The 16,374-nt window shown below is 39.6% G+C and overlaps 1 protein-coding gene across 3 annotated transcripts in view; it reads right to left on the reverse strand.

Annotated features, from left to right (window-relative positions):
• Window positions 1-2,921: 2,921 nt before the first annotated feature.
• Window positions 2,922-16,374, reverse strand: part of HPSE (heparanase) — a 35,002-nt gene continuing 21,549 nt past the window's right edge. For 2 of the 3 annotated variants that reach the window (XM_050945160.1, XM_050945158.1), the window contains 2 exons: window positions 15,705-15,851; window positions 12,373-14,753 (listed from right to left, as the gene is read on the reverse strand). In XM_050945160.1, coding sequence (XP_050801117.1) covers window positions 14,594-14,753; window positions 15,705-15,851 — 307 coding nt within the window. In that variant the 3' untranslated portion in view covers window positions 12,373-14,593. Of the gene's footprint in view, window positions 3,356-12,372; window positions 14,754-15,704; window positions 15,852-16,374 lie in introns of those variants that run through there. The other variant, XM_050945159.1, reaches the window with a different exon arrangement.

Genomic DNA, 16,374 nt, shown 5'->3' on the forward strand with positions numbered 1-16,374 from the left:
CCTGGTGTACACAGACTCAGTTCCTTTGAGCCTTAACTAGGAGAAAAAAAATCAGACAAGTCTTAAAGCAAAGCTTTTAATAAAAAGAAAGAAAAAAGGTAAAAGTTTATCTCTGCAATTTAGATGGTAAAAAGTTACAGGGTCTGTCAGCTTATAGAAACTAGAAAGAAGCCTCCCCCCCAGCAAAATACAATTTAAAATACTTCCAGCAAACTACACATTTGCAAATAAAGGAAAACAAATAAAAAGACTATACCGCCTTTCTACTTTTGTACTCACAAAATTGGAATAGAAGATTAGAGAGCCTGTAGGTACGTGTGGTCACTCTCAGAGCCCAGAGAGAACAAAGCAAAACCCAAAAACACAAACAAAGGCTTCCCTCCACCAAGATTTGAAAGTATCTTGTCTTCTGATTGGTCCCCTGGTCAGGTGCTTGGTTCCCTGTTTGTTAACCCTTTACACGTAAAAGAGACATTAACCCTTAACTATCTGTTTATGACACGTGTGGTAGTTAGAAGTTTGCAGCACAGCCAGTCGTGCTGCTGCATATGTGAATAGCTTACAGATGAGAGAGAACAAAACAAAACAAAACAAAACAAAAACATTGCAACCAGTAAGGCAGTACAAAAACCATCCAAGTCAGTTGGAAACTGGCCAGGTAGCAACCCTATTACTAATATAACACATGGCTACTTATGGAATAACAACTGCCAACACTTTGAAAGAACCTTCCACTTGAAGAACTAGAAATACTTCACAAACAGTGAGTAAGGCTCATACCAACCCGGTGGGGTAATTATACATCATCACAATTTATAGATAGGGAAATAGAAGCACAGATTAAGACTGGGATTCACAAAGGTGTTGAAACACTGAGCGTCATGGTGCCTAGAAAGTCCCAGGAACAACACTGCAGTCCACCATGAAGACTCAGGTGGCTAAGCTCCCTGTAGAATGAATAGGGAGAGGTAGGTGCCTAAGGATGCAATTCACAAAAGTCAGCATGCTAGGTGGGGAGCTGCTAAACTAGCCAATGGGAGATGTCAACCTGAGTGGTGTTGGAGATAGATGGCTATAAAGAGACATCTCCCTCTCTTTAGCAAGCCACAAAGAGGAAACAGCTGTCTGGAGTCAGGCAGGTTAGGCAGCTCTTGTGGGATCTGCCTTGCTTCACACAAAACAGCCAGAGGAGAGGGTGGCAGTGCTCACCTTATTATTTTTAGCCCAGGGTGGTTGGAGTACTCACCTGGGATGTAGGAAACCCAGTTTCCTCCTCTCTGCCACTGGGGGAGAAAGGATTTGAATAGGGGTCTCCTACCTCTCATAGGAGAGCTCTAACTGCTGAGCTCTCGGCTATTATGATGTGGGGCTCCCTCAGTCTCTCCTGCTGAAGGTGCTCCACTGTGGATTAAATAATTAAAAAGTGATTGGAGCAGATGGACTGGAGTCAGGGTCTCTCCTCTTCCAGGTGGGTGCCCTATCCACGGAGTCATTCCTCATCTCTCTCTGACGATTCCACTGTTGTAAATACTTAAACAGTCATGTGGCCCAAGAGGCAGGGGAATGATTGACTCTGTAGCCCAGGGCACCCACTTGGGAGTTTAGGTCATTTAAGCTCAGAAGTTTCTCTTGAAGTTTGAAGTGCAGCAATTTTAAAAAAAGGGGCGGGGGCAGGGTATTGTGTACTCTTCTACAGCCCCAGAAAGCTGCTCACCCCCAACCATTAGTGCGTAATGCCCTTCACCAAGAACCCCCTCCCATTCTTAAATAATTCCCCTCACTCAAGGTATATATTGGAAGATGTGACTCTTTCTCTTCCCATCCCTAAGCAGTAGCAGATTTCACTAAGCATTGCCTTCCTGACATCTCCATCAAGAGCAGTTGTAGTAGACTGGCCTATTTTCTAATTAGGAGAAAATAGAGAGATCCCAGGAGTGACCTTTCTAACCTAAAGTACAATCAGTTAAATTGGTGTAAGGACTAAATCAGTGCAAAAACAAATTTAGGCCTAGTCTACACCAGAAAATTAGATCAACATAACTGCGTTGTCACACAGGGGTGTGAAAAATCCACACTTCTGAGCAGCATAGTTAAACTGACCTAAGTCCTGGTGGAAACAGTGCTAGGTGAATGGACAAATTCTTCTGTAGACCTAGCTAACACCTCTCAAGGCGATGGATTACCCATGCCACTGGAGATCCCCCCCCATCAGCGTAAGTAGTGTCTACACTGAAGTGCTAAAGTGCTTTAGCTTTATTTTTCTTGTAACCATTTCTGCCTCATTACTTGTATTCACTTGAAATCCATCTCTTTATAGTTAAATAAATTTGTTTTATTCTTTAACTAATCCAGTGTCGTGAATTGTTTGGGTAACTTAATTTAAGGTAGCATTGGTGGATACTTACCCTTTAGAGGGGGCAATGGAGCTAGTATATCTGGATTGTCTAGGAGCGGTCTGGACACTGCAAAACACACATTTTGGAGGGGGAAATTCAGAACAGGGAGTGCATTGGGGTCATGCTGAAAGTAATAACCAGTGCTGCTGGAAGACAGAGTGTGGCTGATCACTGCTGACAGACTGCTGGTCCAGCGCTGTGCCTTTACACAGCACTCAGGGTGTGGCCTGTGTGCTGGCAAGCTGCTTGTGACCAACCCAAGTTGTAAGCTATAACAGTGAAGCATTGTGAAGCACTCAAGGTTGTGTTGCAGGAGTGACTCAGCTCCTTACTGGTCTGGATTGCACCCCAGAATGTCATATACATTCCCCACTGCAGAGCTAGGGACATCAAAACAGCGACAGATATTTTAACAACAAAACTTAGTCTTCATGTGTTTTAAAGTTTCTTCTAGCTAAAAAGAAAAAGCCATGAATATGTTTCAGGTCCTAACCTAGCCTGATGGTGTTTCTTTGAATTAATGACTTGACATTTTAATATTTTTATTTTAACTTTAGTTCATATTATTTTCCTTTGTAGGCCTGGACTTTAATTTCAGTCAGTTTCTGTATCCACTGTAATGTTTTCACATATTACAAATCTCTAAATTGCATTTTTTAAAAAAGTAATTCTAAAAATGGCATGGGACGGGGGAATGACACATTGCTGTTCATGCTGTCTCGATTTCCACATAAGATAGACTCAGTCAACAAAAACAAAGGATATTTCTTTCTAACTAAATGCAAGCCCTGAAAATAGTCAAGCTGGGTTCTTTCCTTCTTACTCACCTCTGCCACGGAAGTTTCTGCAGGCCAAATTATGTCTTCTAATATCTCTTCAACCCTGGTGTGGTCTTTGAATATGCACAGGTGTAACTGATTGGAACTGTTCATCAAGGCATATCTCAGAGCTGTTGGCCACTGCAGAATGAGAGGGAGTAAAAAGCAATACAAATGTACCTTGGTTACTAAAGTCAGCAGATATGACTATCTACACAGAAAGAGCTGCATTTGTGTTGTACAAGGTAGTGCTATTTTTACATTGTGTTTCAGATAGAACTTCTGAGACTACACCTAATATATTGTGTTCAGTTCTGGGCTACTCAGCACCAGAAACACGTAAGCAAATTGCAGTGAGTTCAGCAAAGAGCAATTAATTAGGAAACTGGAAAGACCGACTACAAACAAAAGTTAGTTATAAATGTTGACTAAGAGGGTGGACAAGATAGTTATCTATAATTGATATGAGTAAAAAGTCAGTAAGAGGAAATGTTTAAGGGAAAGAAACGAAATAACCCACAGGTAGTTAAAGGAAATTAAGAAAAGGAAAATTTAGCTGAATATTAAGAAAAACTTCCTGACTCTGAGATCTATTGGACTGTGGAATAGTCCCCCAAAGATTGAACAAAACAACAGAATATATAATGTAGAGATCAATCATGTATTGACTGGAGGATGGACTAAATAACCTAATAGATCTTTTCCATCTCTAATTTCTATGAACTAATATTTAAGTTTACATCTACTCCCAATACATTTGCTCTTACAAAAAATCCATGCTTTTTGTGTGCGGATCTTTGTGCCTTTGCTGTTTATCTACCAACTCCCACCAAAGGCTTTCAACTTTTCTGCTAAGTGCATTTGGCAACATACATTACAAATAATGGGATTTATAAATTAAAATGTGAAGAACTTTAAATTCTTTAATTACAGTACTTCACTTCAGCTATTTATCAAAGCCTCTTCTTATTACTTAATTTAGTAGTATTAATACTACCTGATATTGTTTATGAAATTTTTATATATGCTGGCTTTGATGCCTAATAGATTTAAATCTTATTTTACAGATTATATGTGATAAACATTTTTCACATGTATGATTTGGATGAGGGCTGTCATAGCTCTATCTTCGTATTTTACTAATCTCCCTTTACAATTTACAATCTATTACAATCTGCATTCAGATTACAAAGACCATCATCACCATTACCGGATCTTGTGGTATTCCATATATTTTAAAGTCTCAGCTCCTGGAGGCAACTAATTACATGAGGATCTCAGTTTTCTTTAAAAAAGTAAGTTTCAACTTCCCTGGTGGAGGAGAAAAGCCTGAATAAATCACCTGTGTGCACTATAAAGGCTCAGTAACTGGAAGGCAAAATAAAAAACAAACTTTAAAAAAAAATCTAATGATTTTTGAGATCTTACTCCTGATTCTTGAATGCTTGGGCTGGACAGTGCTGCACTAGAAATACAGAGAGCACTTGTTATGAATTGAGGAGATGAACTTTGTAGCATAGTTTAAGTAATTGCTCCCTCTGGTAGCTAATTTCACACTATGAATTTATAGGTTTGTTTTTTAACCAAAATCTCTGTGTAGCTCATTGAGCAAGGTGCCTGCCTGATTTGGATACGAAAGCACTTTACAGGTAACATTTTTGTCATGGGTGCGTTTTCACTGCAAAAGTTGTACTATGAGTGTAGTACACATGGAGAGCTCCTTTCACCCAAGGGCTTCTCCCTGTTTTTACAAAAGTAGGGAAATATTTATTCTCTTCTGCAAATAGAAAGGCTGACCACAGAAAGGTTAAGTAAATTGTTCAAGGCTACACAGTGAGTGGCAGAAGCAAGAATAGAACTCAGGTCTTGACAGCCATTGTGGTGACAAAGTCACTAGACAATTGCTATCTTGCCATTACTGCCCATTGCCTCTGCAGGTATTCTGGACACCTCTTTTTGTAGACATTCTCTTCTTACCCCCAAACAAATGGGTTGAGTCCATTCTCTTACTTTGCAAGAGGTTTATATGCTGATTTAGCAAGAGTCATTTATAACAGGAAGCCTCTTACAAAAGAAGCTTCAGGTGACTGTGCCGTATCAGGAATCAAATCATCATGACTCTGTGACCTCTGTACCTCCCCAGGAGGCTAAGTGGTGTCTCATGCCACAGCCTCCCTCCCTTTCAGTGTGACAGACCTGACAGAAGCTCTACAAACTTAATTTTAAATCCATTGAAATTATCCTAAGAGGAAGAATTGGAAACAGAGAAAAACAGTACAGTTCAGGGTGTCACTCAGTTTATTCCATTCATTGTTTGGCTGTAGAATAGTCTTTAAGGCAGTAAAACATCCTGTAAAGAACACCATGATCCACAGGAGAACCCACAGTTGCTGACCACTGGTGGAATGAACATCTATTTATAGCAAAGTGAAATGAAAGTCTTCAATCACAAGTCAAGTTGAAGTGTAATTCTATGGTAAAAGAGATGGTACTATGAATTCCATTGTTATCCAGTATGTAGATATAATGGCTATTTTTTAAAAGAATTTATCTCTCTAGTGATCCACTATTAAACATGTGGAGTTATTGTTACTGCATCCAGTCAACAATGTACATTCGATGTTACAGGCCTGCTGAATCCTTTTCATAATCAGAGAAGCAGCATTCATATGACAAAAGCCTGCTTTGCTCCAATTTAAATCAATGGTCAAACTCCTATTGATTTCAGTTATAGCAGTAGTAGATCATGTGTGTATATGTGTATAAAATATTGCAGTGCATAAATTTTTATGTTCCACGATAGCTAATCTTCAGAAACAGAGCTGCAGTAAATCTGGGCTCAGTAATCAAAGTTCTACTTTGTGATAAGTTGCATTCTGTGACAAAGAGATTTCACAAAAATGAAAGTTTCCTCAAGGATGGATATTAGTCACAAGTACACTTAGAGCTCTACACCCTCAAATGGATTACATGTCAATGCAATGATAGGGTGGAGGCAGACATTCGCAATCACTATAATTAGTCTCCATAAAGTAATTTCACAATGAGTTTGCGTACAAGTGCTTTAAATTTTCTGTTTGTCATCCTTTCTCCCTTCCTAACTCCTAGTCATATTTCCGGCAATAATCACTGACTGTTCATGTAGTGCAGTTTTGTTTGTGCTGTATATTTTGATTTGTGTATATCGTTGAGTTTCAGGATATGTCTGAAGATTTATTATTTGAAACTGTGGAAATTATTTTTAAAAAAGCCAAAAGATTAGCATTTTGTTCATCCTATGGTCCCAATCCTGCACAATCAAACTAACATGTTTGTGGGATTGGAACCTAAATTAGCGCACACATTAAAGTAACTGTCCAATTACATTTTTTTAGATTAACAATTTATGTAAAGCATTATTTCAGATAGAGCACCATTTAAATCACATGCATTTTAAAAAGGTCCTTCAACAGTTAAGGTTTTTTTCCTGCTTCCCTTTTAATGTTTAGATGGGCCTTTTGGGTAGGCCAGAGAGCAAAACCAAAAATACTCCAGTTCACTTTTTTCTCTCTGCTCATACTATGACAGATTGATAATAGTCTGGCCAAACTTTATGGATGTAAGATAAATTTACTGAGTTAAGTTATAACATTGAATTAGGTTTAATATCTTTGTTGTCTGTTGTATCAAATATCAGTCGTGTATGTTATTGGAATTGTATGTAACCCCTCTAGGAGGTGGGGGATGCTAATCACATTTCTGCAGTTATCAGCCCTTTGACGCCACCCTCTGGAGAGATGAGCATATTCTAGTTCAGACTGGATTCTCTAGGGACCAGCAGAAGAAGAAATAATTTGTTGATAAATAGCCTGATTTTAAACAGGTTCAGGATCTTCCTCCTGCTGTGACAAACAAAGTGGACCCCCTAGTTCATGGAGGGTCCCAATCCTTAGGGAGGGGTAGAAGGAGTTGGCCGACTGAGGCCCCAAAAGACTGGATGCTTGTTCTGATCTGAAACTGACAAACTTGAAACTACAATGAAACCCCTTGGGTGTTTTGAAGGACTGCTCCTGCCAAAGCCCACAATAGGCTTGGAGTGATCTCTGGCACAGGCACTAACTCTGGGGTGCTCCAGGGCTGGAGCACCCACGGGAAAAAAATGGTGGGTGCTGAGCACCTACCAGCAGCCCCCTTTCATCCCCCAGCACCTCTCCCTCCCTCCCAGCTGCCGTGATCAGATTTTTCATGGCATGCAGGAGGCTCTGGGGAGGAGTGAGGACATGGCATGCTTGGGGGAGGGGTGGAAATCTTGTACCAATTATATTAGACCAGTAAAAACCAGCAGGATCTTATTAGAGGGGACAAGACAAAGATGCCACATTTATTATAACAATTTGATTTATGACTAATAACCAATATCTTAATTCTTATACACACACATTATACCTAATACCTATACACACACACACACACACACACACACACACACACACACTCGCATTATACCTAATACCTATACACACACACACACACACACACACACACACACACACACACACTCGCATTATACCTAATACCTATACACACACACACACACACACACACACACACATCCACATTCATCAGGTGTTCTGCAGCTGCTGCATAGTTACCAGTCCTGAAGATAGCTTAAGTTCATGGCTTGATTTTGCAGCTTGGGTTCGTAGCTTGTGGCAGCTAACTGGTCAGGAAAGCTGGGCACAAGGCTGAACTGGATCTCTGTTGGGCAGGCACCGATGTTCTTCCATGTTGGCAGCAGAATGTTACCCAGAGTCTCTCATCTCACCCTTCTTTTTTATAAGCTTTTAGTTTGGATTCAAAGTCTATAGGTCTTGCTGTGTCACACTGCCCTGGGTTTAGATTGATCACCCATCAATTGCAGGCATGACTTTCAGCCTTGGACCTGGCTTTGATCTTCCTTCTGTTGTCCTTTTCTTTTTAGGGTGGATGCTTCTTACTTTGTTTAGGGCTGTTGTCTAGGTCTTCAACCGTTGGAATTTGAACTTTATCTCATCAGGACAGGCTGGGGCTGGAGGTTGATTCCATCATTCATACATACCTCATTCACACATCTAAACTAAACTAATAAGATTACAGCAGGGTTTGCAAAAATGAAGGTTGGAGGAAGCTTTTACAAAATGGAGTGAGTGTTTTAAAATGGGGTTTGAATTACAATATGGAACAGAAGTTACAGTATAGGCAAGTGTAGTGAATGGTGAACAGAAGTTACATTAATAAAGTGAACAATTGAAAACAATTTCATTTATTCCCAATTATTATAACTATAATTGTTTTCATTTATGTGTAGGTTATATCTGGTGTTTAGTCAATTGTAATAGGTTTAGTTATATTCACCTAGTTATAATTATTTGGTTAGTTTGCAACAGATCACCTTGCCCTACAATGTCAACCTATTAGTAATCCTAACTGTTATGTTGGTTCTGCCTTAAAACAATTACATAAAGTGTGACCCATTCAATGCCCCTGGATTGAAGGGTCAAAAGGGGGACAATGTAGAACTGATAAATGAAATTGTTTTTAATTGTTCACTTTATTAATGTAACTTCTGTTCACCATTCACTACACTTGCCTACACTGTAACTTCTGTTCCATATTGTAATTCAAACCCCATTTTAAAACACTCACTCCATTTTGTAAAAGCTTCCTCCAACCTTCATTTTTGCAAACTCTGCTGTAATCTTATTAGTTTAGTTTAGATGTGTGAATGAGGTATGTACGGATGATGGAATCAACCTCCAGCCCCAGCCTGTCCTGATGAGATAAAGTTCAAATACCAACAGCTGAAGATCTAGACAACAGCCCTAAACAAAGTAAGAAGCATCCACCCTAAAAAGAAAAGGACAACAGAAGGAAGATCAAAGCCAGGTCCAAGGCTGAAAGTCACACCTGCAATTGATGGGTGATCAATCTAAACCTAGAGGCAGCGTGACACAGCAAGACCTATAGACTTTGAATCCAAACTAAAAGCCTATAAAAAAGAAGGGTGAGATGAGAGACTCTCGGTAACATTCTGCTGCCAACATGGAAGAACATTGGTGCCTGCCCAACAGAGATCCAGCTCAGCCTTGTGCCCAGCTTTCCTGGCCAGTTAGCTGCCACAAGCTACGAACCCAAGCTGCAAAATCAAGCCATGAACTTAAGCTATCTTCAGGACTGGTAACTATGCAGCAGCTGCAGAACACCTGATAGTGTGTGTGTAGGTAATAGGTATAATGTGTGTGTATAAGAATTAAGATATTAGTTATTAGTCATAAATTATCATAATAAATGTGGCATCTTTGCCTTGTCCTCTTTAATAAGATCCTGCTGGTTTTTACTGGTCTAATATAATTAGTACAACAGAAAGGGGCAGAGTGGGGCCTGGGGCAAAGCTGGGGGGGTTGAGCACACCTTGGCACATTGGAAAGTCAGCTCCTGTGATCTCTGGTAAGCTTATTGGCATGCATGTAGGTTCCTTTGTAGTTTTGAATGTTTTCAACTTAAGAATAAAATAGGTTTGCAGAGGAAGTGTATGTGGTACCTTACAACTGTGGGCAATTACTTTGTTGTTAGCCTCTGAAGACAAAGTAATCAGTGCTGTTTAGGGAGTCTGTCTTTTGCAGGAGATTTCAGAATACAGTCAGGGGGACTGTGCCTCCTGGAAATACCCCAGTCAGGAGGGAGCGAGACCATCTCCATTCAAGCGAGGTGATAGCGAGGCAAGCCGGCAGCCTAGAGTGGATGCCTTCGCTGGATCACAGAAGTGGAATAGAGGTGCAATTGCCCTCAACTGTAACACCTAAAGGTGGATGCTGCTTGGTATTTGTTCATTTTCAGCTCTTCTGCTGTGACAGGTAAATGCCCTCTTTAAGGTCTTACAGAAAAAGCATTCATCATCAGCACAAAGTAAACAGATTGCAAAAAAGAGGAAAGAATGGTATAGTAACCTTAGAATTTATTTGTAACAGTAAGTACAAAAATTGTAGATGCAAATAATTTTCTATTTGACTATCATTTTATAAGGCACAATAAAAACTTATGCTGTTCTATTTTACCTATCTCCATCCAAAGACTTTGATATTCACACATAGGGAATTCTTCTGGAAGCTTTCATCACATGGCCCACTACTTCCAGCCTGAGTCATGCTTTCCCAAAGTTCCCAGCCATTTGGTTCTACAGTTTGGATTTGCACCTATCTCTATATATCATTTCTCCACTTCACATGACTATACCATAGAGAAACGAGCCATCATTTAAAAATCTCTCTAATGAGCCCAACTCAGAATTTTGCTATCTTTTCAAGAGCAGAAATGTTGTAAGCCCTGTCCCTAAGCAGAGAGGAGGGTGATCACATAAGGCAATTGGTTGCTAATGATTCCCATGCAGTTGGAGACTCTAGCTCCATTAATTCTTTCCTGGTTATTTATGTTCCCCCTATCATTTTCCTTCACAGGTACCTTGAACATTGACATATACCAACCTGCTGCATTGTGATTAACAAAACAGGACCCCAAATTTAAGTGTCTTAACACTGGAAACTTCGTAGACACACTTTGCTTTCCTTTTTCCCCCCCCTATACACTGTAAGGAGAGCCAGTCTCTGTCCCTGCTTCACGCTTAAGGACGTACTTTAAGTAGCTGGACTAGGCGAGTTCATGGGAGATAATCACCTTCTGGAAAATACTACTACAAAACACAGAACTTTATGATGATTAGGTTACGTTTGCTTAACCGAACCATGTCAGGTGTGTGAACCTGAATTCCCCTTCCTTCCAATTTTGGGGACGATGGGAGAAGAGGGACATGCCAAAGCTGTTAATCTTTCCTGCTGTACACAAATGCTGTTCTCTCTTATATACTTCTGAAAAATGCCACTGTTGGGTCTAAACTTTTGGTGAACTTTGGGGAGCCAAAAAACACCCAGACTGACTGTCTCTGCATAATCCTTCCTGAACCCTTTTGAACAAAGCACTGACCTGCAAACTACTCATGACACCCCCTTTCCCTAGTAGCCATTAGCCTTTATCTCTATGCATTTACTTGTTAACTTGCTTTTCCTGTAAAATCTTGATTAATTATGCATGACCATTATCTTTTGTTAATCACTTTGTTTACTTCTGTGTATAAATATTGATGCTCACCCCTAATAAAGGGGCCACACTTAATCTAAAGCTTTTTAGAGCTAAGAATAGTGTGAGCCCGTTGATCAACGCATTGGTGTCTGGTCTCTGACAGAATTGTGTGCCCCATACCAACTCCGCACGAACTCGGGTGCTGGAGAGGTGAGTGAGGACTTGCTTTATTACCTAACACCACAAGTATTAAAACAAAGTAATTTCTTTGAAAATAATTAAAATGGGGATAGGAAAAACATTTGTGAGCTATGATTTCATGTATGTACCAATTCCTTAGTCTACATTAAATTCCTATGGTTTATTATAATGCCATGGAAAAACCATAAAACAAGATGCTAAGGCAACAACTGTAGTGGAAGGGAGATAGGCATGGTCAAGTTACATGAGCCCAGTGCTGAGAACCTGGGATTCTAATTCAAGCTCTGACATTGAACCCTTTGTAACTTTGGACACATCATTTAACTTCGGTGCCTCAATGTCTTCACCTGTACAGTGCGGCTAATAGTGCTTTCCTGTTCATTATATAGTACTCTTCAGAGGGTGTTATAAAGGTTAATGACATTGGTAAAGTATTTTGAGGTTGAAAAGCACTATCCAAGTTCTAAATATCACTAATTGTTACCTCTGTAATGATAATTATCTATTAAAGAGGCCATATGTTTAAAAATGAAACTATCACAATGATTTACATGCTGACATCACAAGCCTTGTCTCCATGCTCCCTTGCATTTGTACTGTTATCCCCTTGTTTTATATTCATCTGGTTGAAACTGTAAAATCAGTGTTTGTCAGATGGTGTTCCACAAAAAATATAAATCGCAATAAGAGGTTGTGTGCTTCAGATGAGGTTCTTTTATTTTTTCTCTCTTGCACTCTCATGGGAAACCATAGAAAGACAGCTGCAGGAGGTTTGATTAATAGAAAAAAATCTGACTGTAAGGATGTACCTTTCCCAGATGTGAATAAGCTAACAAACCTTCTAAAAAAAACCACAATTACTAAAATGTGATAAAAATTACTTTATTAAAAATGTGCAAATATAAAAATGTCACAATAGTAAAACAAACAGTGAGAGCTGTGTTTCCATTTTTAAACTGATATTCTAAAGAAAACACAATTAAACTGTAATGTAAATTTTATTAAAATATGCAAATATAAAGTCATTACAAACAGGGTTGGCTGTGTTGCTGGTTTAAGAACGGTTCTGTAAAGCGTGCTGTCAGGCTACAAAACCAAATGTTACTACTTGTTTTTCAAAACTTTAGACTGTTACAACTAAGAACGTTTATAAATCTAATTTTTTTTCCATAATTTATTCTGTGTTTACTTCTTCCATTTGAATTTGGAGAATGAAGAGAGACTTGGTCTTGCTTCTGTTTATACCAATTTCACTTTTGGGCATGTATATATTAGCACAACGGTGTACTTTTTGGGTTGCAAACACTGCAATGAAATATTTTAAGTTGAACACAAATTATGTTTTCATTGCAATTTTTAAACAAAATGTCATAACTATATTTCAGTGATTTGTATGTTTATAAAGTAGTGTTTTTTTTAAAAACAATCTAAATTTGGTTCCTTATTTACCCAATTGTCTCTTAAATCCTGAATAGGAAAAATAGTCATATGAAACTTTTTCCCCTATACATCTCAAAATAAGCATTCACAGTTTGCACTGTAGCAGGTTGTATGTTTTAAGAAAACTAGGTACAAACATATCAAAGGCAATAGCTGTGCTTTAAGTTATATTGCTGTTTGGTGTTTTGAGATTTATTTGTGACAGAATAAATAGTTCCTGAGTAAAAGTATAGGAAGAATGCAGTAAGTTTAAGGGAGAAGGAAAATTGACTTTGAAAGGCTACCAAGAGAAGGTGGCGCCAGCTGACATTTACTTCTGCTGACCCAAAGAATCTTAAAAGATCTCCTGACTTTTATAGACTTGGAGAGGTCTTACAGTTCTGACTGGGAGAAATCAGCTGTCTCCTACACTCATGTTTGTTATTCTGAGCATGATCCAAAGGCCCAGTGAAGTTTTATCTCCGACTTCAATAGGCTTTGAGTCAGATCCTCTGTGCCTTTTCTACAGTTAGTGAAACCATCCAGCCTGATCATAATTCAGGCACTTGGTAGTGACATGAGGGGACTTCAATGAGCATATTCACAGTTCCTCATGGAGTTGTTTAGAGGTAACTTCTTCCCAACACTGATGACATCTGTGAGCCAGGGAAGCAGGTTAAAAGGAGATCATTGCTATACTGATTTTTCAGGATAACTGAGTGAAAAGTTTTATCAGAGTGAAAATCCACACCCCTGAGTGATGCAGTTATATTGACCTAACTCCCACTGGAGCCAGCGCTACGTCTACAGGAGTGCTTCTTGGGGAGGTGGAGTACCTACGTCAATGGGAGAAGCTCGCTTGTTGACATAGGTAGTGTCTTCACTAAGCACAACAGTGGCATAGCTGCACTTGTAAGTGTAGACAAGCCCAAAGTTTCAACATTTTTCCTCACTGTTTCCCTCCTTCCATTTAGATAATCCTTCCTTTATTCATCTTCCTTTTGCTTGTTTTCTCCATCCCTCGCCCCCAACATAACTAACAGTTGAAAAGTGCAACTGGGCTTTGGACATCCCTTAATGCGCAAAAAAATCAGAAGCTCATTACCTGCAGTAGCTAGTGGTGGCTTTCCCATGATTGTCTCCTGCTCTCCCATATGATGTGGGCATTAAAGGAACAGTGCGAATAAAAACATGGCGGGGGGGAGAGAGATATTTTTTAAAAAGCCCTCATGAACCTCATCTGCTCTCAGAAAAAAAAGACTGCTATAACAATTGTGCTTAAATTTATATAACCTAGGCGATGAGGGAATATCAAAGTCTTTAGCTAGCAGATCTGCAGACACAGTGTAATCAGCTCCTGCGACAGAGTGTGCAGAATAGAGAAGGACTTGCTGCTAAGTGGACCACTGGGGGCCCAAGAGAGGAAGGAAGCAACCTCCCCAAAACCTGGGTAAAATGTTCTTGGAGGTTTACATCAATATGGTTCATGTACACAGTACACAATATGCATTTATGCCCTCTCCTCCCCCAGCTTTTGCTGCCACTCCAGCAGATTTGCAGCAAGTTCGCCAGAGTTAATGCTTATTGCAAAAACGTGACCCTCTAGTATCAAACTTGAGTTTTAGCCACAATGCGCCTGCAACCGTCCTGTGAGGATGTGTTCAATGTTTAAATGCAGGCAATAGCTTTTGCATTTTTTATTACATAAAATCCGTATGAAAAAGCTGGAAGGCCAAGAGCACTCCCGGGAGGGAGGGGTTTCTTAGTAAGTGCTGGCAGTGTTTTGCTATCCACCATCCTTAAGACATGACCATTCAACTGAACAGACCTGCATAGAGAGAGGTTGTTGGGTTACTTATGCATTGTGTGCACCACCTAACACAAAGCTCACTTGGTGTGACTGGAAGAAAGGAGAAAAGCGCAGACATTAAGGCAGATTTATGTTGCTTTAAAGTAGTTAAACCACTTCCACCCCCATCCGTACAGACTTAGAAGTGTACAGGATACTGGCAGCATGTCTGCTAGATCTATTAAGCTGCCTGCAAGCTACATTTATGTATATGATATATACACACACACACACACACACACTTATGTGGGGTAACTAAAGAAAACTGAAAAGTAGACTTGTTTTGTTGTTCAACTGTTCACAATCACAAGTTGGGTGGAGAATGTACTTTGAAAAGCACAGATAAGCTTCTGTTTTTCTTGAAACTGTTAATACTCGACACCCAAAGAGGTGCACTCAGACCAGATGATAACAGTGGTCCCTTCTGACCTTAGAATCTAAGGATACAGATCCTTACCATTTTTATGTGTTAGCAATATTAATAGGAGATGTTAAACACAGAAGGCCTGGTTGTAATTTTAATAAAACCAGTGTAAATTAAGAGTAACTCCACTGAAATCACTGCAGTTACACCTGTGTTCAAAATTGGTCTGAGATTAGAATCAAGCCTAAAATACTGAACCTGGATACAGGCAGCCTTTTTGATCAATACGTTTTTGTGATGTTCCATCACTCCCATGTTCCATATTAAATGCAGAAACAGATCATCAATAATAGTCATTACATGGTAGCTCTGCAGACATATCAATAACATTCATAAACAGTGCCTGGTTTTAAGAGACCAAATGTTATAAGTGAGCACTTACAAAAAACTAAAACATCAAAGTAATTATTTTTTATCCTAAAAAATTGAAAATAGAGACCTGTTTTTATAGCTCATCTACATGATAGTGAGAGTACAATTTACAATAAAAGAAAATGGATTCTCACCTGGAAAGTATGTGCTGTTCCCCATGAGGTAATAAAAGGTATTCATCTATATGCTTATTAGATAAGTTATGGGGCAACTGCACATGTTTGGTGACATTATAGAGGTTTAAAAGAAACAGAGTAACATCCCCTTCTTTGTACATTGGGCTGAAAGGGAAGAGAAAGGCACATTAGCAATTACATATTAAAAATACGTGATAGTATTTGAAAGGAGCTGTATTCACAATTGGGCAGATCACGTTCCCTCTTCACCAGAACAATTGTGGTTCCTCTGCCCAGGGAGAGCATGAATGGCAAAACTCCATGTGTGTGTCTGTGCCCCCAGTGCACCAAGAGCGATGAACTGCTCACAACATCCCAGAATGCAGGGAGACATGGGATGGGCTGCTGGATATGCAGCTATGTCTACCCCACCAGCCCCAGTGCCTTAGCCACTAAGGGAGCAACATCGATGGCAAGGAGATGAGGTACAAGGTTGCACCTGCAAGTACACTGCTCTCATTTCCTTAGAATTAGTTCTATGGCGGGTAAGAAGACTCCTTCCAGAGCCCCTCACAAGAGGCAGGATATTGGACTGGATGGACCCAATGGTGGTGGTATTTTTTTGTAGTACAGTAGCATCCAAAAGTACCAGCTGAGATAAGGGCCCCATTGTGCTAGGCACTGTACA

This window comes from Gopherus flavomarginatus, chromosome 3, assembly GCF_025201925.1.
Source record: "Gopherus flavomarginatus isolate rGopFla2 chromosome 3, rGopFla2.mat.asm, whole genome shotgun sequence".
NCBI classification, from domain to species: domain Eukaryota; kingdom Metazoa; phylum Chordata; order Testudines; family Testudinidae; genus Gopherus; species Gopherus flavomarginatus.